This window comes from Nycticebus coucang, chromosome 1 (assembly GCF_027406575.1).
Source record: "Nycticebus coucang isolate mNycCou1 chromosome 1, mNycCou1.pri, whole genome shotgun sequence".
NCBI classification, from domain to species: domain Eukaryota; kingdom Metazoa; phylum Chordata; class Mammalia; order Primates; family Lorisidae; genus Nycticebus; species Nycticebus coucang.
The window spans coordinates 1,970,319-1,996,980 of NC_069780.1; the positions used below are offsets into that span (position 1 = coordinate 1,970,319).

Consider the following 26,662-nt stretch of genomic DNA (forward strand, 5'->3'; position numbering starts at 1 on the left):
TCCTGGCCTATGTGCTTTTAAATTATTATTGATTTACTGTATGCTTCATTGACTATTTCTGTGTGCCTCTCTTCGTTGTGTAAATATCCAGCAAATGCCCCACAAGCAGGTGTGAGTGTGGCACTCCTCAACCCCACCACTGATTGTCTAGCTGTGCCATTGGCCACCGGGTGACTGATCCCTCTGACGCAGCACAGAAGGGTATGTACTCTGGAGCCCAACATCTGAGTCTAAATTCTGGTTCTACCACCGACTGTCCCTTTGGGCAATTTACTTCATTGTTCTACAGTTTCTCTATAGTTTAGTTTTGTCAAGTACAAAAAGGGGAAGCATAGTGCCCTTTCATAACATTCTCGTGAGGACTGTATAAGTTAATAAGGGTAAAACACACAAAGTCATGTCTTCCCACAGTAAATACTGTCCAGCTCTTAGGATGTGTATAGGACACCAAAGGACACCACTGGGAAGAATGGGCGGTTTCTTCCCCACAGGAATGTTTTCTGTCATTGAAAAGACATGACAACCATCTACAGAAAGTCAGCAGACCACAGGCAGGGTAGATGTTGATCAAGCAGCCACAGGTAGCGTGAGAAGGATTATCCAGTGAACGATACAAATTTTGGAATTCAGAGAAAGTAAAAGCCACCGTGGAGGGAAGGACGAGGGAAGAGGACGTGGAAGAAGTAAAATCTGAGTAGGACCTTGAAAAATTAGTTGTGCAGAGGTGAGAAAAGAATACAGGCAAAGCCACGTGTTCCCTGCCGTGTCACTCACAACAGCCAATGGAGATTCCATCTGATGGAATATCATCCATCCCAGAAGAGAAGAAGCCCTGCCTTTCATGCTAACCTGGTGCACCACTGAAATAAGCCAGTCACAGGAGGACAGAGACTGCATGACTCAACTCACGTGCGGCGTCTGAAATAGCCAAACCCATAGAAGCAGAAAATACAGTGGTAGGGACGGAGTGGGGAGAAGGGAGAGCAGGGAATTGTTCTTCAGTGGGTAGCAAATCTGTTATGTAATACGAATAAGTCCTGGAGATCCACCGTACAACACAGTGCCTACAGCTAACAACAGTGTGTTATGCTGTGCACTCGACAATATGTTAAGAGGACAGATTTTATAGTAAGTCTCCTCACAATCTACAACACACAATGCAAAAGGACATTGTTGGAGGTGATACCCAGATTTAGTACCTCGGTTGTGGTAATCATATCACGGCTGTGCGCATATGTCCAAACTCACCAAGATGTATGCAGTAGATGTGTTTGATTTTTTTGTATCCATTATGCCTTAATGAAAGCTAAAAAGAATCCAATATGAAGAATATTTTTACCATTTTATTATTTCAAGAAGAATAGTAATAACTCATGAAAACTGAGTATTTTCTGGCTACCAGATAATGTGCTGAGCACTTTATAGTCATTATTATATTTAAATTAAATTAATGTTGACCTATGCTAGCTCACATTACACAGATGAAAATACTACATGAACAAAAGGAAATACCACATAAGAATTGTACACACGTGAGGAGGCGGAGCAAGATGGCAGCCGAGTAACAGCTTCCTTGCATCTGGGCACCATGAATCTGGGGAGATAGGACTCCAGGCATCTCTGGCTGGTGGTATCTGCCTAGAATCACCCCTGAGAGGATACAGGGAGTCAGCGAGAGACTTCTGGACCCCAAGAGGAGACTAAAACAGTGGAAAACCGGCAAGTGGTCGCGTGTGTTCAATCCGTCTAAACCCGCCCACAACTTCCACAGGCACGAGAACTTAAAGAGCAAGAGGAAGTGAAAGGAAAATTAGGGCAAGGAAACAGATAAAAGAAATCACTCATGACGAAGAATCAGCAGAAAACTCCAGGCAACATGAAGAACCAGTCCAGAACAACCCCGCCAAGGGACCATGAGGTAGCTACTGCAGAGGATTCCACCTATACAGAAATGTTAGGAATGACAGAAAGGGAATTTAGAATACACATGTTGAAAACAATGAAAGAAATGATGGAAACAATGAAGGAAACTGCTAATAAAGTGGAAATTAACCAAAAGGAAATTCAAAAACAGAATCAAATAAGAGATGAACGATATGAAGAATATAAAAAGGATATAGCAGAGCTGAAGGAAATGAAACAGTCAATCAGGGAACTTAAAGACACAATGGAAAGTATCAGCAACAGGTTAGACCATGCAGAAGAAAGAATTTCAGAGGTAGAAGACAAAGTTCTTGAGATAACTCAGATAGTAAAAGAGGCAGAAAAGAAGAGAGAGAAAGCAGAACGTTCACTGTCAGAATTATGGGACTTTATGAAGCATTCCAACATACGAGTTATAGGAATTCCAGAAGGGGAAGAAGAATACCCCAGAGGAATGGAAGCCATACTAGAGAATATTATAAAAGAAAATTTCCCAAATATCACCAAATATTCTGACACTCTGCTTTCAGAGGGCTATCGGACCCCAGGTCGCCTCAACTCTAACCGAGCTTCTCCAAGACACATTGTGATGAACCTGTCCAAAGTCAAGACAAAAGAAAAGATTCTGCAAGCTGCCAGGAGTAAGCGCCAGTTGACCTACAGGGGCAAATCCATCAGAGTGACCGCACACTTCTCTAATGAAACTTTCCAAGCAAGAAGACAATGGTCATCTACCTTTAATCTACTTAAACAGAACAATTTCCAGCCCAGAATTCTGTACCCTGCTAAGCTAAGCTTCAAATTGACGGAGAAATCAAATCATTTACGGATATACAAACATTGAGGAAATTCGCCACCACAAAACCAGCTCTACAGGAAATACTTCAACCTGTTCTGCACACTGACCACCACAATGGATCAGCAGCAAAGTAAGAACTCAGAAATTAAAGGAAAGAACCTAACCTCCACACTGATGCAAAAGATAAAACTAAGCAATGGACTCTCACAAAATAAGACGAATAGAATACTACCACACTTATCAATTATCTCAATAAATGTTAATGGCTTGAATTCCCCACTGAAGAGACATAGTTTGGTTGACTGGATTAAAAAACACAAGCCATCCATTTGCTGTCTGCAAGAAACACACCTGGCTTCAAAAGACAAATTAAAGCTCCGAGTCAAGGGTTGGAAGACAATTTTTCAGGCAAATGGAATGCAGAAGAAAAGAGGAGTTGCAATCTTATTTTCAGATACATGTGGATTTAAAGCAACTAAAGTCAAAAAAGACAAAGATGGTCACTTTATATTGGTCAAGGGAAAAATACAACAAGAAGACATTTCAATTCTAAATATCTATGCACCCAATTTAAATGCTCCCAGATTCTTGAAACAGACCTTACTCAGTCTGAGCAATATGATATCTGATAATACCATAATAACAGGGGACCTTAACACTCCTCCTACAGAGCTGGACAGATCCTCTAAACAGAAATTAAACAAGGATGTAAGAGATTTAAATGAGACCCTAGAACAACTGTGCTTGATAGACGCATATAGAACACTCCATCCCAAAGATAAAGAATATACATTCTTCTCATCACCCCATGGAACATTCTCCAAAATTGATCATATCCTGGGACACAAAACAAATATCAACAGAATCAAAAGAATTGAAATTTTACCTTGTATCTTCTCAGACCATAAGGCACTAAAGGTGGAACTCAACTCTAACAAAAATGCTCGACCCCACCCAAAGGCATGGAAATTAAACAATCTTCCGTTGAATAACAGATGGGTGCAGGAAGAAATAAAACAGGAAATCATTAACTTCCTTGAGCATAACAACAATGAAGACACAAGCTACCAAAACCTGTGGGATACTGCAAAAGCAGTTTTGAGAGGAAAATTCATCGCTTTAGATGCCTACATTCGAAAAACAGAAAGAGAGCACATCAACAATCTCACAAGAGATCTTATGGAATTGGAAAAAGAAGAACAATCTAAGCCTAAACTCAGTAGAAGAAAAGAAATATCCAAAATCAAATCAGAGATCAATGAAATTGAAAACAAAAGAATCATTCAGAAAATTAATGAAACAAGGGGTTGGTTTTTTGTAAAAATAAATAAAATAGATAAACCATTGGCCAGACTAACTAGAAATAGAAAAGTAAAATCTCTAGTAACCTCAATCAGAAACAATAAAGGGGAAATAACAACTGATCCCACAGAGATACAAGAGATCATCTCTGAATACTACCAGAAACTCTATGCCCAGAAATTTCACAATGTGAAGGAAATGGATCAATATTTGGAATCACACCCTCTCCCTAGACTTAGCCAGGAAGAAATAGACCTACTGAACAGACCAATTTCAAGCACTGAGATCAAAGAAACAATAAAAAAGCTTCCAACTAAAAAATGCCCTGGTCCAGATGGCTTCACTCCAGAATCTATCAAACCTTCAAGGAAGAGCTTATTCCTGTACTGCAGAAATTATTCCAAAAAATTGAGGAAGAAGGAATCTTCCCCAACACATTCTATGAAGCAAACATCACCCTGATACCAAAACCAGGAAAAGACCCAAACAAAAAGGAGAATTTCAGACCAATCTCACTCATGAATATAGACGCAAAAATTCTGAACAAAATCCTAGCCAAATAGATTGCAGCTTATCATCAAAAAAGTCATTCATCATGATCAAGTAGGCTTCATCCCAGGGATGCAAGGCTGGTTTAACATACGCAAGTCCATAAACGTTATCCACCATATTAACAGAGGCAAAAATAAAGATCACATGATCCTCTCAATAGATGCAGAAAAAGCATTTGATAAAATCCAGCATCCTTTTCTAATTAGAACACTGAAGAGTATAGGCATAGGCGGCACATTTCTAAAACTGATTGAAGCTATCTATGACAAACCCACAGCTAATATTTTACTGAATGGAGTAAAACTGAAAGCTTTCCCTCTTAGAACTGGAACCAGACAAGGTTGTCCTCTGTCACCTTTACTATTCAACATAGTGCTGGAAGTTCTAGCCAATACAATTAGGCAAGACAAGGAAATAAAGGGAATCCAAATGGGAGCAGAGGAGGTCAAACTCTCCCTCTTTGCTGACGACATGATCTTATACTTAGAGAACCCCAAAGACTCAACCACAAGACTCCTAGAAGTCATCAAAAAATACAGTAATGTTTCAGGATATAAAATCAATGTCCACAAGTCAGTAGCCTTTGTGTACACCAAAAACAGTCAAGATGAGAAGCTAATTAAGGACACAACTCCCTTTACCATAGTTTCAAAGAAAATGAAATACCTAGGAGTATACCTAATGAAGGAGGTGAAGGACCTCTATAAAGAAAACTATGAAATCCTCAGAAAGGAAATAGCAGAGGATATTAACAAATGGAAGAACATACCATGCTCATGGATGGGAAGAATCAACATTGTTAAAATGTCTATACTTCCCAAAGCAATCTACCTATTCAATGCCATTCCTATCAAAATACCAACATCATACTTTCAAGATTTGGAAAAAATGATTCTGCATTTTGTATGGAACCGGAAAAAAACCCGTATACCTAAGGCAGTTCTCTGTAACAAAAATAAAGCTGGGGGCATCAGCATACCAGATTTTAGTCTGTACTACAAAGCCATAGTGCTCAAGACAGCATGGCACTGGCACAAAAACAGAGACATAGACACTTGGAATCGAATTGAACACCAAGAAATGAAACTAACATCTTACAACCACCTAATCTTTGATAAACCAAACAAGAACATACCTTGGGGGAAAGACTCCCTATTCAATAAATGGTGTTGGGAGAACTGGATGTCTACATGTAAAAGACTGAAACTGGAACCACACCTTTCCCCACTCACAAAAGTTGACTCAAGATGGATAAAGGACTTAAATTTAAGGCATGAAACAATAAAAATCCTCAAAGAAAGCATAGGAAAAACACTGGAAGATATTGGCCTGGGGAAAGACTTCATGAAGAAGACTGCCATGGCAATTGCAACAACAAAAATAAACAAATGAGACTTCATTAAACTGAAAAGCTTCTGTACAGCTAAGGAGACAATAACCAAAGCAAAGAGACAACCTACACAATGGGAAAGGATATTTGCATATTTTCAATCAGACAAAAGCTTGATAACTAGGATCTATAGAGAACTCAAATTAATCCACATGAAAAAAGCCAACAATCCCATATATCAATGGGCAAGAGACATGAATAGAACTTTCTCTAAAGACGACAGACGAATGGCTAACAAACACATGAAAAAATGTTCATCATCTCTATATATTAGAGAAATGCAAATCAAAACATCCCTGAGATATCATCTAACCCCAGTGAGAATGGCCCACATCACAAAAATCTCAAAACTGCAGATGCTGGCGTGGATGTGGAGAGAAGGGAACACTTTTACACTGCTGGTGGGACTGCAAACTAGTACAACCTTTCTGGAAGGAAGTATGGAGAAACCTCAAAGCACTCAAGCTAGACCTCCCATTTGATCCTGCAATCCCATTACTGGGCATCTACCCAGAGGAAAGAAATCCTTTTATCATAAGGACACTTGTACTAGACTGTTTATTGCAGCTCAATTTACCATCACCAAAATGTGGAAAGAGCCTAAATGCCCACCAACCCAGTAATGGATTAACAAGCTGTGGTATATGTATACCATGGAATACTATTCAGCCATTAAAAAAAATGGAGACTTTACATCCTTCGTATTAACCTGGATGGACGTGGAAGACATTATTCTTAATAAAGCATCACAAGAATGGAGAAGCATGAATCCTATGTACTCAATTTTGATATGAGGACAATTAATGACAATTATGGTTATGGGGGGGAAACAGAAAGAGGGAAGGAGGGAGGGGGGTGGGGCCTTGGTGTGTGTCACACTTTATGGGGGCAAGACATGATTGCAAGAGGGACTTTACCTAACAATTGCAATCAGTGTAACCTGGCTTATTGTACCCTCAATGAATCCCCAACAATAAAAAAATAAAGAAAGAAAGAAAGAAAGAAAGAAAAAAGAAAAAAAAAAAAAAAGAATTGTACACACATGTTGAGTGGCTCGGCCCACGTCACGCAGTCAGTGCGTGTCACAGAGGGGCTTAATCAGCTGTGCTCTCAGCCATTGTGCTTCCTTGGGTCACAGGGTCCTCTTTCTCTGAGTTTTTCCTTGTAAAAAAAATCTACCATGACTTTGAGTTTTGTGTGTTTGGGGGCAGGGGTTGTTTTGTTTGCCATACTCTAGACATAAGCATTTTTCTTTTCTTTTTTTAGACAGGCTCTCACTCTGCTGCCAGGCTGGAGAGCATTGGCACAATCACAGCTCACTGTGGGTGGCACAGATCACACAACTTCTGGGCTCAAGGGATCCTCCTGCCTCAACTTCCTGAGCAACTGGGATTACAGGTGCAGGCCACCATGAGTGGCTGATTGTTTTTCTGATTTATTTGTAGAGATTGGGGTCTCACTCTGCTGCTTGGGCTGGTCTTGAACTCCCACCTTGGCCTCCCAATGTGCTGGGATTACAGGTGTGAGCCACCAAGCCCAGCCCTGTTTTTCATTTTCCAATTGGCACTCCAGTTGTTCTCCATACAGGTACAGTCTTGATCAATAGAACATCGTTTCTATCAGCTATAGTAATTTCCTTAATGTCTATAAACACTATCAGAAACTCATTCATGCTTATGCTAATTTCCAGATTACTTTATTATTAAAACATTTTTCATAGGATGTATGAAGATTATATTCACTAACTTCCCCAGTAACATACATCCCATAACCTGAGATAAAAATTGTTTTCTAGCCAGAAAAATGAAACAACCAAACAGCCCCATTAAAAAATAGGCAAGACTCAGGGATGCAAGGCTGGTTTAACATACGCAAGTCCATAAACGTTATCCACCATATTAACAGAGGCAAAAATAAAGATCACATGATCCTCTCAATAGATGCAGAAAAAGCATTTGATAAAATCCAGCATCCTTTTCTAATTAGAACACTGAAGAGCATAAGCATAGGTGGCACATTTCTAAAACTGATTGAAGCTATCTATGACAAACCCACAGCCAATATTTTACTGAATGGAGTAAAACTGAAAGCTTTTCCTCTTAGAACTGGAACCAGACAAGGTTGTCCTCTGTCACCTTTACTATTCAACATAGTGCTGGAAGTTCTAGCCAATACAATTAGGCAAGACAAGGAAATAAAGGGAATCCAAATGGGAGCAGAGGAGGTCAAACTCTCCCTCTTTGCTGACGACATGATCTTATACTTAGAGAACCCCAAAGACTCAACCACAAGACTCCTAGAAGTCATCAAAAAATACAGTAATGTTTCAGGATATAAAATCAATGTCCACAAGTCAGTAGCCTTTGTATACACCAATAACAGTCAAGATGAGAAGCTAATTAAGGACACAACTCCCTTCACCATAGTTTCAAAGAAAATGAAATACCTAGGAATATACCTAACGAAGGAGGTGAAGGACCTCTATAAAGAAAACTATGAAATCCTCAGAAAGGAAATAGCAGAGGATATTAACAAATGGAAGAACATACCATGCTCATGGATGGGAAGAATTAACATTGTTAAAATGTCTATACTTCCCAAAGCAATCTACCTATTCAATGCCATTCCTATCAAAGTACCTACATCATACTTTCAAGATTTGGAAAAAATGATTCTGCGTTTTGTATGGAACCGGAAAAAAACCCGTATAGCTAAGGCAGTTCTTAGTAACAAAAATAAAGCTGGGGGCATCAGCATACCAGATTTTAGTCTGTACTACAAAGCCATAGTGCTCAAGACAGCATGGCACTGGCACAAAAACAGAGACATAGACACTTGGAATCGAATTGAACACCAAGAAATGAAACTAACATCTTACAACCACCTAATCTTTGATAAACCAAACAAGAACTTACCTTGGGGGAAAGACTCCCTATTCAATAAATGGTGTTGGGAGAACTGGATGTCTACATGTAAAAGACTGAAACTGGACCCACACCTTTCCCCACTCACAAAAATTGATTCAAGATGGATAAAGGACTTAAATTTAAGGCATGAAACAATAAAAATCCTCAAAGAAAGCATAGGAAAAACACTGGAAGATATTGGCCTGGGGAAAGACTTCATGAAGAAGACTGCCATGGCAATTGCAACAACAACAAAAATAAACAAATGGGACTTCATTAAACTGAAAAGCTTCTGTACAGCTAAGGAGACAATAACCAAAGCAAAGAGACAACCTACACAATGAGAAAGGATATTTGCATATTTTCAATCAGACAAAAGCTTGACAACCAGGATCTATAGAGAACTCAAATTAATCCACATGAAAAAAGCCAACAATCCCTTATTTCAATGGGCAAGAGACATGAATAGAACTTTCTCTAAAGACGACAGACGAATGGCTAACAAACACATGAAAAAATGTTCATCATCTCTATATATTAGAGAAATGCAAATCAAAACATCCCTGAGATATCATCTAACCCCAGTGAGAATGGCCCACATCACAAAATCTCAAAACTGCAGATGCTGGCGTGGATGTGGAGAGAAGGGAACACTTTTACACTGCTGGTGGGACTGCAAACTAGTACAACCCTTCTGGAAGGAAGTATGGAGAAACCTCAAAGCACTCAACCTAGACCTCCCATTCGATCCTGCAATCCCATTACTGGGCATCTACCCAGAAGGAAAAAAATCCTTTTATCATAAGGACACTTGTACTAGACTGTTTATTGCAGCTCAATTTACAATCGCCAAAATGTGGAAACAGCCTAAATGCCCACCAACCCAGGAATGGATTGACAAGCTGTGGTATATGTATACCATGGAATACTATTCAGCTATTAAAAAAAATGGAGACTTTACATCTTTCGTATTAACCTGGATGGACGTGGAAGACATTATTCTTAGTAAAGCATCACAAAAATGGAGAAGCATGAATCCTATGTACTCAATCTTGATATGAGGACAATTAATGACAAGGTTATGGGGGGGAAGCAGAAAGAGGGAGGGAGGAGGGTGGGGCCTTAGTGTGTGTCATACTTTATGGGGGCAAGACATGATTGCAAGAGAGACTTTACCTAACAATTGCAATCAGTGTAACTGGCTTATAGTACCCTCAATGAATCCCCAACAATAAAAAAAAAAAAAAAAGCCAAAAAGAAAAGAGAGAGAAGAAATTAGGACACAGACACACTGACAAAGAAACCATGCAAGGACACAGCAAGAAGTCAGCCATCTGCAAGCCAGGGAGAGAGGCCTCAGGAGAAACTAAACCTGCCACCTTGCTCTTGAGTTCCTCCAGAACTGTAAGAAAATAAATGTCTATTATTGGTTAAAAAAAAAAAAAAAAGAAAGTCTTCTTTGCCTTAGGCCCTTCACAACTGTTCACAATTCTGACTTTTCCCTCCCTGCCTTTCTTCCTTTAGTAAACAAACATGTAGTATCTTCTGTGAACCAGGACCTTCCTAGTCTAAAGAAGATCCCCTCTATTATCTTCTCATAGTGCTTTGTTATTTTCTGTAATGGCATTTATAATGATTTATAATTATATATTATTAAATGATTTGTAATTATAAAAAAAAAATAGGCAAGACTCACGAACAGGAACTTTTCAAATGACAAAGACATGGAAAGAACACGTGAATAAGTTAATAAAATGTGGCTCAGCCATAAGAAATGGTGATCTAGTGTCTTTTTTTTTATTAAGTCATATACACATAGATCATGAATACATTTATGCATATTGGGGTACAATGTGTTGATTTTTTTTATACAATCTGACATGGTCACATCAAACCGATCAACATAGCTTTCGCCTCATTTACTTGATTATTGTGTTAAGACATTTATGTTCTACACTTGACGGATTTGATTATTGTGTTAAGACATTTATGTTCTACACTTGACGGATCTGACTTGTACCTTTGTCATATGCTCCACAGGTGTGGGGCAGCGCCTGCGGCTCAAGGAGTAGGGCGCCGGCCCCATATACCGGGGGTGTCAGGTGATCTAGTGTCTTTCGTGACAACCTGGAGGGAATTGGAGACCATTCTTCTAAGTGAAACATCACAAGAATGGAGGAGCAAACACACACACTCAATACCGAGTTGGAACTAATGAACCAGTACCCAAGTGCACACCGGGAAGTAAACCTCAGTGAGGATCAAGCTGGATGGGTGGGTGGGTGGGTGGTGGTAATGGGGAAGCTCACACCTGTTGGGTACAGCACATACTCTCTGGGTAAGGGCACACATAACTTTGACTCAATTTTGCAAAGTATGTAAACAAAACACATGCACCCCTAATATTCTTAAATTTTTAAAAAATCTATCACAAAAATTAAAAAATATGAAACCAACTCGAACTGACACAGCAAACACTATAATACATCAGGGCACAGCGTCTCACATGAAGTGGGAGGTGGGCTGGAACGACGAGCTGAACCGCTCATCTGCCTGGTCCCAGGGAGGGAAGTTCACAGGAAACTGCCGGGATCCTCGGAGATGCCCCACTCTCAGGAAGATACGTTTGGTGTTAACATACCAAGTATTAGGAGAGAAAGCAACTATCAGATAAACATTGGGAAGATAATAATACAGGATGGAGTGTGACACTAAGAAAGAGAAGAAGCAATTGAACCAGAGATGTGCTGTGTGTTTGAGTGGGAGCAGAGAGAGCGTAATAATCCTGGGAAAACATCGTTATTATCATGTCATGACCATGCTCCTGGGCTGTAGAGGGCGCACACAGACAGACAGACAGACAGACAGACAGACACACACACACACACACACACACGAAGATACACGTGTGCACAAAGACACGCACACACACAGAGACATACAGAGATACACAGACACAGACGCACGCACGCACAAACACTGCCTGGGTCTCACATCTCATGTGGTCTCGCTCACTGTCTGGCTGCTGCTGCACCCTTGTCACATCCAACATTCCCGACAAGCCTGAGGATGAATCACCATCCCTGCCCTGTGGGCAGAAGCTGCCAGAAAGAGCAAGAGATTTGGCTGCACCAGAGCTGGGAGAGAGAGACAGAGCACACTCTTCATCTCACAGCACTCTGCTGTTTGCAAAGCACACTCGCACGCTCTTTGCTCCCTAAAGACCATGTTTTGTATGGAAACGGTTTCTCAGGGACAGCTTCTTGCATAACACGAACTTGAAGCTGTCAGGCCTACTTGGCATGGAGACATCTTTCTCTCAAAACATCAGCTTCCCCAACGTTCCCTGTAATTGGCAAGATCCCTACTTCCCAAAGAGTGCACTGACTCATCCTTTCTTCATTTAAGAAACTGGTCTTAAATGCGTATGCCAATGACCGGGGCTGAAATCACAACTTTGGAAAGACACAAAGGGGCAGAGAAATAACGAAAGTAGCTCATGTTCAAACTGCACTCAAGACATAGTTACCTATTCGTGGGGAAAACACGTCTGTATCCTGTTAGCCTTTCAGGCGACCTAGCTCTGCCTCATAAACCCCACCTGACACTAATCCTGGACAGGAGAGAGAGCGTGCCCAGAGATTGGATCCGTTCCTGGAGAATGTTCTGATTTACATTCCCCACCCACCTTGTGCAAAACTGCACACCAAAGCTCTACTGGAAGTGATTCTTACCAAGGGTCCAACTGAAATTTCTCAGAACATCTTGGCTATTGCTAGGCAATTATCTCCAGATAGGAAAACATAAGGTGAGGGACACGCAGTCATCGTCCACCTAACATTCGTGTCTTCCCTCTCAAGCCCAAGAAGGCATTTTACTGTTTCCGTTTAGACTGTGTGTGTGTTAGGAGGCTACTTTTACCACAACAAACGCGAGGATGAAAATCTCAAGAATGCTAGTGCTGGGGGGACTGGCTTTATCGGCAGATAAAACCCTGCACAAAACAGATAATGGTTTGTTTCGCGCCTGTTTTACATATATTTCCCCCAGCTCACCAAAATGATTATCCTCGGAGCCCATGTCCATTATTCCTGGCCTCCCTCCCCTGCAATCAGTCAGGCTCCTTGAATAAATGCAGAACTGAGCTGCAATTAAAATAATGAGACTCCACGGGCTGATGTCCTTGCACACAGTGAAAGGGTGTGGACTCCCGCAGGAGCAGAGATGGTCCCCCATTTTGATTGGCGGGTTGGCACTTTAAATAAAGGTTTCTGATCTTCCCCGAATGAGAGGTACAGAGAGTCCCACACACAGTGCAGAAACCATTCCAGTCTTCTTTCCCTGGGACTATCTTGGTTGCATCGGCAGGCCCTGAGGACACAGTGCACAGCGGCATCTAAGGTAAAATGGGGCTTTATGTGCTTCCTGTGAATTCCTTTTTCCTATCTTCACACAGCTTTTATAAAGAGGAGCTATCTTCTTTTGTCACCAGAAGCTGAGTAATAGCTTATTGTAATCCCTTAGAGTGTTCCAGAGAAGACATGCCTAATACCCGAGCATCTGAGGAAAAAAGACTTATCCGTAGACTTTTTATCACGATTTGTGATTATTGGTGACAGTGCCTAGTTTTAAAAAGTATTAGAAGACAAGCAATTCTCCTGGCCAGGCAGGTCTCCATTCATAGAAGGGTAAAGAACCTTTAAAATGTATAAAATAAATGCAGGGTGTCCATAAAGTTCATGTGTTCATACAGTTCATGTGCAGTTTAAAATGTTGTAAATTTAGAATTGCACATGAACTTTATGGACACCCTGTATAAGGAGATAACTCACTTTACAAAGATGCAAACTACATTTTGAGATGTATTTTTCACTAATATTAAAGGAATCTAAAATATTCGATTTACTCTTATTTTTAAAAGATAAGTTTTGGCATGGTTCTGCAGACAGCCTGAATGTTGAATTATATATCCACCAATAAAGGTTTGTTATAAAATGATTGTTAAGTGTCTTACATTCCAAATGCATTTCAAAACTTGTTGCAGGAGAATAAGCAAAGTATAAACTTCTGCGAATGATACTTTCTAGGCTAATATTTCCCTTGGTGGAAGGAATTTTTAAATTCATAATTTATTTTCTAAGAAGAAACACAGCCCTTAGAGAATTACCCTGGAGACGTTCCTGTGTGTCTACTTAGGAACACCCTCCCTTAAAAAGAAAAATAAGTGCTTCAACATATTTTAATTGCCTGTCAATTCATTTAGAAACTACTAAATACAAATCAATTGTTCAGCAACATCAAGGTCTTACTTTTGTTTTTTAACCTTAACAGGTTGTTTTTAGAAGGGTAAGATTTTTTTTTAAATGTCTTTTAACCATTCTGAAGTATTCCAAATTGTATATAAAATCAGCACATTATACCCCCCCCACCAAAAAAAAAAAAACAGGGCGGCGCCTGTGGCTCAAAGGAGTAGGGCGCTGGTTCAAACCCAGCCCCAGCAAAAAACTGCAAAAAAAAAAAAGAGAAAAAAATGTGTCTGATTTAATTCTCCAACTCAATTTTGTTGTAGATTTCACTCTTCAAAATGAAGGGCCTGCTCCTGACCCTGTGCCTCCTGCACGTGAGTGCCGCAGTGCCGGTAAGTCAGCCTCGCCAGTGAGCCCGCAGGGCTCCTGACATGGACCCCAACAACACTGGCGGCCGTGGAGGGAGGCCCTGCGTGGACTCTAGTGGTACAGTTCCCACTGGACAAAGCCATAGTTGCCCAGATATCAGCCTAACCATCCAAAATCAATCAGTCAAACATGACTGTTCTTTTCTTTTTTTTTGTAGAGACAGAGTCTCACTGTACTGCCCTCAGGTAGAGTGCTGTGGCGTCACAGCTCACAGCAACCTCTAACTCTTGGGCTTAAGCGATTCTCTTGCCTCAGCCTCCCGAGTAGCTGGGACTACAGGTGCCCGCCACAACGCCCGGCTAATTTTTTGTTGCAGTTTGGCTGGGGCTGGGTTTGAACCCGCCACCCTCGGCATATGGGGCCGGCGCCCTACTCACTGAGCCACAGGCGCCACCCATGACTGTTCTTTTCAAAAAGACATTTAAAATATTCCAAAGATAATCCCTAATCATACTCCACTATTCAAAGTTTAAAAACTTAAATGGTCTCCACAATGCATGGCAAAATTTTATTATCCACTCCTTACTATCAATACAAAACTGAAATGGAAAGACAGAATGTCTCTGAAAAAGTAAAGCACATTTTCTTCATTTTAAAAGGGACCATACTAGGCAAATTACCATGGTTATAAAACTGAGCAAGGTAATTTCACTTGAAGTTAGTAATAAACTAACAGATTCACCTGGTAGGAGTGAAATTGTGTGACAGCTGATATTCCTCAAATCAAAACAGGTCAGAGCAATGGGGCTAACTGTACACTTTGGGCCTACACCTGGCCCACACTAGCGTCCTCACGCACACACAGTCCCCTGGGCCCTGGACTTCTTCCCCGCTGCCCACATCAGCATCCTCTTACCCCACACAGTCCTTCGAACCCTGAACAACTCCAGCCAGAGGTATGCGACTGCTGTCACACAGACTACTCAGCAGCTGTGTGCGTTCAGTAACAGACAGATGTAGCAGCTGCCTCATGTCCCAGTGACGTGCTGGGCCCAGAAGCCACACAGGTACATAAGACAAGGTCTCTTGTCACGAGGAGTTCATAATTGGCCTCGAACAAACTTTAGATATTTTAATTCCTTGAGGGAAAAGATAAGCTATTTGGTGTTTTTAAAGTTAAATATTTTGGAGAAAGAGGATGAAAACTGATTACAGGTATGACAACCTTTACTTCACGAATAGAGTCTCTGTTCCATCACGCAAGATGAATTAAGTGAAAAAAAAAGTTGAAGCCACCACCCTGGCTTACCTGTGATACTGACATTGGGGTGGGCCTCAGCCGCCCACCCTCAGAATCTGAGCCTCTGCCTGTCCACACCTGGATCACCAGGTCCACTCTGAGCAGGAGGACAATTACTTCTGACTGCCAGCTGACTGCCCGTCACATCAGCTGTTCTTTCCCTTTCATCCCACTTAGGAAATGTAATCTGTTTATTTACATTCCTGTAAATATTGTTCTTTAACTCATGACTTGAAGCAAGTGGAAAAGCAAAGTAGACTCTCTTGTAGCTGAAGCTGTCCAAGATTGTTCCCGTGCTGACGAATTGGGACAAAGAAGGAAGGTGCTGCTCTCATGATCTCTCAAATTCTGACACACACACACGCACACTCTATGTACACGTCTGCACATGCAAATGCAATCACTCTCCCTTCCTACCACCCTGCAGGGCCCCAGCTGTTTACTACACATTTATAATGCCTTTCTCTCTCTCTCTTCATGTCCAAAACTGAATTATTTGGAGAACTGGATTATTGGCTCCATGACTCAGAAGGTGGTAGTTTACTTATATGAAAAATTCGAGGTTAGAACTTCTTACTCATAAAGGAACAACTTTATGAGTTGTTCAACTCATAAAAAAAGTTGAACACCTTTTAAGTGAACACATTAAGTATAACAGTACTTAAATGCTCTGTTGTGATGCAAAAATACAAACACAGATCTACAGGTTTATACATAAAATAATCTTTCACTAAAGATAACAGAGAATTTGCTAAAACCCTTTGAAATGGGAGGCAAGTTGGGTTTTACACATGCCGTGAGCACATCACACCTACCAACAGAAAGCACACAGGTTTGCCAAAAGCACAAGGAAATTCAGCTCGTGTGTCCCTTCTGCCTGTTTCTGTCATGATTTGTCAGAGTATAAAGTACTCTTCATTTTCCATTTTATTGCTTTATTTTACTTCTCACTGTGTATAACTTCAACCTAAATCAAATTTTGCTTTGAAGCAAGCATAGCGTTAAGATGCAAAAGACAGATGACTCATGGGGGCAAAATTATTAAATATCATGTTCATTCCCCCAAATAACTTCAATTTTTCTTCATTCTGCCCCAAAGCTCATATCATTTGGATAACAAAACACCATTGGTAATAAGCCCCTCAGCTAGTTCTTAGTAAGGGGTAACTTTCTGTTCCCAACATGCATTTAAGAAAGTTTCACACCAAAGAAAACTCAAAATTATTCTTATTTCCATTTAGGTGTTTCCTCAGCAATCAGGGGTCCCAGGCATGGCTAGTTTGAGCCTCGAGGTATGTTCTTCCAGAGGTTTTACCTGTAATCTTTGCATCATGCATTTCTGGTAAAGGAGAAATGTGACGGCTGTTTCTCAGTTTTCCTACTCGGAAGCCTGCAGCTGTCATCCTGAGAAATTCTAGAAAAGTTACCTACATCGTTAGAGCATTCTCTTGCACTACAGTTTTAAACTTTCAGGGGTTTTAAGACATCATCTGCATGTGAATCAAAGCAATTCTAACAATTAATTCCTACTATATATTACATACCCATTAATACAATTATTACATTAATTATGATGTTAATTAAAACATATTGCTCTGTAGTTCATATTTAGTCCCACTCTTTTTCTTTGATAATATTCTGATGAAGAAAATTTATCTACACAAAATTTAATTGCTTATAAGAAGTCCTGTAAACAACATTAACATTGTACTATTACATTTCCTTCATAACTTGGACGGTGTGTTTGTTTTATTGCAGCTAATATATATTCAGTCTAGAAAAACACAGCAAAATATAATTTTTTGGCTATATGAATAAAAAAGTTATAAAGAAAAAGGTATTTAAGAGATTAAAACTTTTTCACAAGGTCTTATATTAATGATAACCTGAGAGTAATCAATGCCTACTTGGGCTAAATGCTTGTTCCACATGGAAGCTAATTTCACTGAGTTGTTAGGGGTTTTTTTCTTATTTTCTAGTTCAATCTCAATCTGAAGCACTGAAAATCTCTTTTCATTAAAAAAGTGAAAGTAACTTTCATTGAAACAGCAGCATTCTTGATAATCTCTCCAGACACTTAAAATTTCTTCCAATATTTACTATGTTGAGGGATTTTTTGTTTTGGAAGGAAATGAGGGCTGTTTTTGTTTTATTTGCCTGTTTTTTCAAATTCCTCTTTGGGATGAATTTGTAAAAGGCAAAGAAGAAATTCGACGAAGCAATGTCCTCCCAATTACATTTATATCTCAGTTGAATGAGCTATTGCCCATGTTTCAATGTAACCCATACTAAAATAAAACTTTTTCTCCATTAATGAAATAAAAAGCAACATCATCATGTTAGTGGCAATAATCACAGCAGTGGCAGGACCACATTTACCATCTGCACCTCTCCATGGTGATTTGCGTCTGCCATGGTTTATTCAAACTGACCCACCTCAAACTTTGAGAGTGTCACATATTAAGAGAAATCAATTGGACCAAAAGGAATGTATGATAAACATTAACCCACTTTTTTTCTCGATAGACAATGAGACAATTGGGAAGTCTGCAGGGATTAAATACACTTTCTCAGGTAATCGTATTTTCAAGTATTTCTTATTTCACGTGTGACTGGTGGGGAAGGCGATAATATTAGGGGCAGCACTTAATTCGTAAAATTTGTTTTTGAATGGACAACATCTTAAATACTGGAAGAACAAATAAGGAATTGAGATAGTCTAAAATAAGATGGCAAGGAAAAATAAAAACAATATTGACTTTTCTACAGTGAAAAAAAAATCCTTTCCGAAGTTATCAGTTTAATTATATGGCCCAAAACACAAGTGTGTAAAGAGACAAATCGCAAACAAGTTTATGGGAAAAGTGCAGTCTGGCTCGGAATGGACTTGAAGTCTGCTGAGAGGGAAAGTTCGTTTACCTCCATGTTAAGTTAACCAGCATCACTTTTGCTATCTATACCCTATCTCTGGATATTTTTAGAAAGTGAAAGCCACGTTTAATCCAATGTTAAGATATGACCCATGTCTTTGTTTTCCTGCATGTCTGAAGTATTCGAGGTTTGGCTTTGGGAAGTCATTTAACTCCTTGTGGCTGCAGGGCCTCCTCCCCCCACAGCCTTCCCTCCCATGGATGAGGCCGCGGGAGCATGAAACTCAGCAAGTAAGTGAGTGACATCAGCATGGCCTTGGACCTTAGGCTTTAAGATCTCTCCCAACTTGCCTTCTCTAACCTGGGAATCACTAGCAACAAACAGTACTGGCAATTACCAATAAAGTGACCTCACACAAAACAAACCAAAACCTAAAACTGCTCCCAGCACTTAGCAAATTCTTTTAAATTTTAATCCATTTGTACATTTATCTCAAATAGGATGATAACATAGTCCTCCAAAATATAAGAAGCCTGTACTAAAGATACCAGCATTAACCACAGGCAAACTGTTCCCCAGAATGGAAGCAGGCTGCATCTCAGACAATTTCCATTTTAATCAAGATTTCCTAAATAATTATTCAAATGCTAATTTCAAATATCTCAGTTAAAACATCATGAACTCTACAGAAATCAATAAACATACCAATCTGTTAACTGTTAGTTATTAGGTGCCTAATAAATACAGGAACCAGACTGTGGTTTGGGAGTAAATATGGAGACATTTGGGAAGGACTCCCAGGAGCAGGAAGTTATAGACAAGACAAAGCCCTGTATGTCATGGTACTGAAGTCTCTGGTTGTGAGACTTCCTTGATGGTTTAGGGAGTTTGCAACCAATCCACCTACCATGTGTAATTTCTACAAGAAGCTGTGAACATGGTAGCTTTACAGGAAATGTGAAGGCCTTGTGGTGTCCCACTGCGGGAACATTACCGCCAGGCCACACTCAGTAGGACCATGAATTTTGTTAAAGACAACTATTTCTTCACCTGATTGTTTCCAAGATGGACTCTCAGTTGCAGGAATTTGGTCAATGTTTTATTTAATACCCTTTATCCTTTCCTTAACTCAAGAAATGTATTAAGCACTCACCCTGTGCTAGGCGCTTACTAGGAGCCATTCTTCCCACTGACTGGGGGACAAAAATTTGTAATGAGTAATTGTAACTCAGTGAAAATGTAGTACAATAAAGACATTTAGAGGCAGCTATGAGCACCCAGAGGAGAAAGGGACTCATTCGACAGAGAAGTTCGCATTGCACCCCATCTTCCAGAACAAAGGCAGTCCCTGAGGACGGAGGGGGGCCAGGCACACACGAGACCTCCCAGATGACATTGATTCTGAGTAAACTGGTGTTTCCCACATAAACATAGCTTCAGGACAGAAAGCACCTCAAGCCCTCTTGCTTTAGAAATTCTAGACACCCCGGATTAATGAGTCCTTCTTTCCTGACACTGTTTTCGAATCTCTCTGCAGTATGAATATTCTTTGCCTGTGCACCCCCCACCTCTCCCATCACAGCCAGCTCTGCAGCCTCAACAGGCAGGACTAAAGCCTTTCCTCCAGCCCACAGCTGAGACCACCATCCAGGGCACCGCACAGAAGGGCAGGCCTCAGCCTCCAGTCCACCTGGGACAGCTGCCCTTGCAGGAAGGAGAACTGCCTGCCGTCCAGGAGCAGGTGGCACCAGAAGAGAAGCTCCCAAAGCCTGAGGTACTTTCTTCCTCAGTGACCCCTCTGATCAGGGTCACTCTCTAACCTAATGAAAGAAGACCAAGTTGCAGGGGGTTTTTAAGCTATCATGGTTCTCAGGCATAATGCAAGAAAATATAAATATGCTCTGGATAGCCTTCCAGATCTAAGACGTGTTTTTTTAAATAGAACATCCAATGATGTCCTTTGCCATCAGTGACAGGCACGGGTTCTAAAGCCCTGCGCCTGTAAAACGTGGTTTCTTAGCTACAAACGGTGGAAGCGTCCAGAGGGAATAGGGCAGCCCAGGAAAGTCCAGGCTTCCTGACACTGGTCTTTTCAGTGTTGGAAAGCTTAAGAAGAATGGTGGACCCCTCGGCATAGCAAGTAGGATTCTGCATTATTGTCTCTCTGACAGAGAAACACAGCCATCCAAATACCTTGTAATGATACGGAGAACAGTACAGTGCACAGAAAAGGAACCAGTTTGCTGCAGGCACGTAACCTTCCCCACATCATCCTGACCACACTCCTGGTAAAAGACATAATCATAAATCATAAATTCTCGGGTCATGTCTCCCCCAAAGGCTAAAAGAAAGTAAGACAGAGAAACTCATTTCAGATTGTTTCATCGTAATTGTAAAAAAGGTACCCATATGCCCCGTTCACTCTATTCTGACTGGTACTTTTTAATCTTTCTCTGTGACACAGCTCCCAGTAATGGATTTTGCTGGCCCACAAGGTCCATCAGTAAGTACAGATCTCAGTGAGACACTCTCTTGGGGAAAATCTCTCTATACTTCAAGGCCGTGCCCAGTGGCTCACACCTATAATCCTAGCACTCTGAGAGGCCAAGGCAGGTGGATTGCTCGAGCTCAGATGTTCAAAATCAGCCTGAGCAAGAGCAAGACCCCATTTCTAAAAATAGCTGGGTATTGCATTGGCACCTGTAGTCCCAGCCACTTGGGAGGCTGAGGCAAGAGAATCACTTGAGCCCAAGAGTTTGAGGTTGCTGTGAGCTGTGACGCCACAGCATTCTACTGAGGGTGAGAAAGTGAGACTCTGTCTCAAAAAAAAAAAAAAGAAAGAAAGAAAATCTCTTTAGTCTTCAAAGCAAAAAAAAAGAACTAAATATTTTACTAGTCCCATTTATCCATAAATATGAAATATAACATGTTCTTTTGTTTTCTTAAATATTAAATACTTTTTCATAGTAATCCATCTGCAAATATGCTACACATAACTCTTATAAATTACTGCAATAGAGATTTGTTTGTTAAATTACTTATTTCTGTTTTCTATCATTTGAAGATATTCCAAATCGCCCGTTTGATAGCTCGGGGCCCAATGCCACAAAATAAACAGTCTCCAGTAAGTTGTTTTTCTTTTAAATACCACTTCTCTTTTTGCAATTTACTTAAAAGTTTTTTCCCTCGGAAAATGCATTTTGTGATAACTATCATAATTTATTTAGCTTTATCCAGGAATGTTTTATGTGTCCTATGGAGCAAATCAATTGGTAAGTCCATGTTCTATTTAAAAAACATATTGAATTAATGTTAGAACTAAAATTATAAAATCCAGGCCTTACATAAGAGATTCCAAAGAACTTTTAAATAGTAAGGAGGCACACTTCCTATTTGGGTAATTCTGGCCAGACACAGTCTCACACACAGACATTGCAGACAAAATAATTTCTAGATCTGAATTATCCAAGTTGGCTACCTTTGATAATGACTCACCTCTCCACTTTATTCTGCCTCTGGACACAGCAAAAATATTAAGACTTAATGAAATACTAAGTGGCATAACTTTGTCTTGAGTAGCTAAGAAAGTAATACAGGCTGCTAGTTCATAATAGGATGCAATGTTTCTTTTTGGACAGAATGCCCCTGGTAGACTTGGCATCATGAGCTCTGAAGAAATGGCTGTGAGTAATACCCTCTCATGCTTCTTAAAATAGTAATGAAGGAAGAACAGTCACAATGACTGGTGGCAAGAGACTCTGGTCACAAACATGGCCAAATGAGCATGACACTCAGATGTTTCCACTCCAAAACCAAAAGCTTGATTCCAAAGCAGTATCCAAAAATTTCATCACATTTCCTAAGTAGTCACTCATTTCTGAGTGCTAGCCATTCTTGTGCTTAGGGTTTTACCCCGTTCCTTGTAGATGGGCAGAAGGACTGTTTTGCTCTCCTCCTCTTTCCCTCTAACAAAGCTATGCTTGCTGTTATCCCATAATTTTGACACATCTGCCCTGTGCATGTCTTTTCAATGCAGGGCAGGTGAAAGCCTCATTATCAATCTGTAAACCCTTCAAACCAAAAAAGATCTGTGTTGCTCACACAGAGTTCCCTATCCTTGTAGGACCATTTAACCCCTTCAAACACCAAATTCAAGAGCCTTGTAATTCAAACCTCAAAAGAGAAAGGTCTAAAAAAAAAAAAAAGGGAAATTAGCCAAATTTAAAATGTGATTACTATAAACTTCAAACTGCATTGTCAGTGAGAGAATATTCTTACTCTGTTATCATTACCCGTGCACGCCACAAGGTTGAGATCAACACTCACATGATATGACTTTTTTCCTCAGAAAATGTCTACCAGTTATATCTGTTGGAGTACCGAACAAGACAAAACCAAAACCAAACTGAATTAACACATCAGTATCAGCTGCAGATTCTATCAAATGAATAAATATATACATATGCCATCAGGGAAAGAAAGTCACATTTTGACATTTTTGAGAGCCTTCTGTGCCCATAGGAAGAGACTATTGACCAGATGAGATCAGACCCTGTTCTCAGGGAGCTCCAGTGACTTGAAAAGGCCTGTACAGGACAGATGTGTCAAAATTATGGGACAACAGCAAGAATAGCTTCATTAGAGGGAACGAGGAGGAGAGAAAAACAGCATAGCTCAGGGCTTCACAGTGCCATCTCTGGGGGAAACAGGCAAAAGCTGAGACCCAGACAGTGAAAGGCCAGGGGAAGGTAACACAGGCTCAAAATTCAAAATTCAAGTAAGTGGTAACTACCACCTTGTCATATTAAGTCATTTATATTCTGTTTCATTCGCAAAAGATGTTGCAGTAGCTTACAAAAAGATACACAATAAATATAACAAGAAACTGAGGGTAAGATTTAAAAATGAGTCAAAATCATGAGGCAGTCAGAATGGAGATAACCCAAGTCACACTCAACTGTTTCAACCAGCCTGAGAGCTTGGCCCTCATTTTCCTGGCAACAAAGGTGAGGTATTAAAAAACAAACAAACAAAAAAGGTCATTTCTGGAATTCTATCTGCCCACAGAAAGAAAAATGTTTTAGTTCTTCCTGAGAAATTGAACTTGTTCTTACCCCTTGTACTTTAAAAAAAATAATAATTCTTAAGTGGAGTTTCAGACATTTGGGGGACACTGAAAAATGCCATTCCCAAGATGGATTTCAATTTTTGTTTATTGTGTCAGTGCCCGTTTTAACAGCTTGCTGTTTTCTTAAAACTAAATGCAAACCCACCGCGCCTCAAAGCCTCACTTCGGCGGAGCCGCTGCCCTCCCCGCTGCCCATTCACTGAAGGGGCCTCGGGCCGGATAAGTACAGAGCCCTCTGGTCCAGTGTCAGAGCCAGTGAGACAGGTGCCATCCGGCCCACCCCTGCTCCTGGCCGGCCCCCTCCAGGGTCCCTGTAGGTGTCCTCTGGCTCCCGGCCGGCCCGTTCCCGGGTCCCTGTCCGTGTCCTAGCTCCCGGCCGGCCCCCTCCCGGGTCCCTGTCGGTGTCGTCTGGCTCCGGGCCGGCCCCCTCCCAGGTCCCTGTAGGTGTCCTCTGGCTCCCGGCCGGCCCCCTCCCTGGTCCCCGTCGGTGTCGTCTGGCTCCCGGCCGGCCCCCTCCCGGGTCCCTGTTGGTGTCGTCTGGCTCCTGGCGACCCCAGCAGGTGTAACCGCGCCGCGCAGCCACCCGCGCTCGACCCCAGCGTCTTTGACGCACGTTTTCCTCCGCAGGGAGGGCGAGGAGGCCCCATGGCCTACGGAGCCGTGTTCCCGGGATTCGGCGGCGTGAGGCCCAGCCTCGGGGGCCTGCCCCCAAACCCGGCCATGGGTGGGGACTTCACGCTGGAGTTTGACTCCCCGGTCGCCGCAACCAAAGGCCCTGAGAAGGGCGAAGGCGGCACCGCGGACACCCCCGGGCCGGAGGCCAGCCCGGCCGACCAGGTGCACCCCGCTCTGCCCCCAGAGCTCGCGCCCGGCGCCCTCCCGGGGCTCCTGGCCTTCCCCGGCGACGAGGACCCCGGCCTGGCGCGGGGCCCCGCGGGGCAGAGGCAGGGGCCTCCCGGGGTCACCCCGGCCGCCGCGGACCCGCTGATGACCCCCGAGCTAGCCGACATCTACGGGACCTACGCGGCTGACGTGACCACACCCCTGGAAGCAACCACGGACACCACGGTGGCCCCCGCGGACCTGCTGGAGACGTCGGCGCAGCCCCAGGCCGCGCACGAGGCCTGGCGCTACCAGGAGCCCTGACGGCCCCGCGCTGCCCCCCAGCGGGCCCCCCCCACACTGCACCTTCCCGCTCTAATACTTGCTACCCTCTGCGGCAAAGGCATTAAAAGCATGAAGCGTGCATTAATAAATACAAGTGGCTAGAAATAGCGTAGGTCTCCTTCTTGCTTTCACTTTATTTTATGGAAATAAAATATGCCACCTTCTGTGGGATTTAGAAGTACTGTTAACCCGGGAGCGAGTTTACTCTCAGCGTTTGATGATCACCGCTTCCTGTGTCTTAGGCATCGGGACCTCTCTTCTAGCGCGACACTACGCTGTCCAGGAAATAATGGTGCTGCTTTTGTTCTTTAAGCAAAGACAGACCCACGTTAAAATAAAACTTTATTAAATGGGGATTGGGGACGAACTCCTGACTGGTATTACTGGATTTGGTATATTGGATTTAAAATTCTCATTTGTAGAGTATTTTATTTAATCTAGTTTACATAAGCTCACTCAGCCTAATTTAAATAAAGAATTTTTCTCACTGAAAATGTCAGCGATTGTATGCTTATTATTTATATATATTTAAATTCAGAACAAAAACATACTCAACCCCTACTTTTGCTACGCCTTGACTCATTTTATTCAATTCATTCATTGTGTCATTGGAAGTGTACTAAATATCTATCCGTCCCCTGGGCACTGTGCAGGGCATAGGGGACACAAGCCCTTCCTTCAGAGCTCACAGTGGGCGTGACAGGCGAGAGACAATCGTGGGGTTAACAAGACCCCAGACGCCGAGCTCGATCACTTCCCGTGTGTGATCCACAACACTGCAAAACAGACACACTCAGCCCAGCACATGCAAAAAGTGTACGGCAAGGCCGGGCTCAGGGTGCCCCTGGAGCCGGAAGGGCCCTCACCCACCCTGAGGGGCCTCACAGGCCTGGGAGGGATCACACAGGCAAGGCCAGGCTCAGGGTGCCCCTGGAGCCGGAAGGGCCCTCACCCACCCTGAAGGGGCCTCATGGGCCTAGGAGGGATCACACGGGTTTTCTCAGGACAGTGCCTGTAGCATCTGCAGAGTGAGAAGCACCACATCAGAATTAGCTTATTCCTGTGAAATGTAACATGGAAAGGGGACATGCAAAGAATGGCCCTGGCTTACTACCACGGCAGGTGTGTGTGGTCAGGGCGTCTGCCTACACTGAGAGGTCCCCAGCCCACAGCTGGTCGCCCCTCCTACCCCCACTCTCTCCACCTTCTCCTAAATTGCCCAGCCCAGATCTTAGACTCCATGAAGTGGAGATCCCTTCCTCCCTCCATAGGTGGATATTCCACAGCCCAGCCCAGGAAAAAGAGCCCAGGGATGTGTCCTGACCTGCACACTTCGGGAGCCTCAGCAGGGGCAGGTGGGCACCGTCCTCTCTTCACAGACCAGAGCTGAGAGAGGTACAGAAGGTAAAGCTCAGTCAGCCTTCCCTGCTGCCTCTGACAAAGGTGTGAGGAGGGGAGAGTGATGTCCACCTTAGCTCCCAGTGTCCTGAAGGACAGTACAAGGCACAAAGAGAGACCTGGGTCCAAACCTGATGTCACCTCTTATCATCTGAGGCTTCAGTTGAGGAGCTGAACTTCTCTGCACCTGTGTTCTCATTTCTGGGGTGAGCTACAGCCTGGCACACAGGCTTGCTGTGAGAGCCAAATCAGTTGACCTGTGCAGGTGGAACTGCTAAGTGCTGCTTTCCTTCTTTTTCAGCCAATCCTTT

The 26,662-nt window shown here is 42.2% G+C and overlaps 1 protein-coding gene across 1 annotated transcript; it reads left to right on the forward strand.

The window, feature by feature from the left end:
* The first annotated feature begins 11,044 nt into the window (after positions 1 to 11,044).
* AMBN (ameloblastin) lies at positions 11,045 to 25,419 on the forward strand. Its single transcript, XM_053594441.1, has 11 exons — positions 11,045 to 11,146; positions 14,442 to 14,510; positions 17,029 to 17,079; positions 18,314 to 18,361; positions 18,838 to 18,948; positions 20,196 to 20,432; positions 21,123 to 21,161; positions 21,723 to 21,782; positions 21,886 to 21,930; positions 22,297 to 22,341; positions 24,414 to 25,419. Exons 1-11 carry the CDS (start codon positions 11,045 to 11,047, stop codon positions 24,930 to 24,932), a joined length of 1,326 nt encoding a protein of 441 aa, XP_053450416.1. The 3' UTR covers positions 24,933 to 25,419.
* The last annotated feature ends 1,243 nt before the right edge of the window (positions 25,420 to 26,662 follow it).

Bases quoted from the DNA above. Each gene is read 5' to 3' on its own strand.
- AMBN (XM_053594441.1), top strand. From the start codon at position 11,045: ATGGAGGAGCAAACACACACACTCAATACCGAGTTGGAACTAATGAAC. The intron at 18,362-18,837 runs GTAATCGTATTT...GCATGTCTGAAG, and splicing joins GATTAAATACACTTTCTCAG to TATTCGAGGTTTGGCTTTGG. The intron at 21,783-21,885 runs GTAAGTTGTTTT...TAATTTATTTAG, and splicing joins CACAAAATAAACAGTCTCCA to CTTTATCCAGGAATGTTTTA.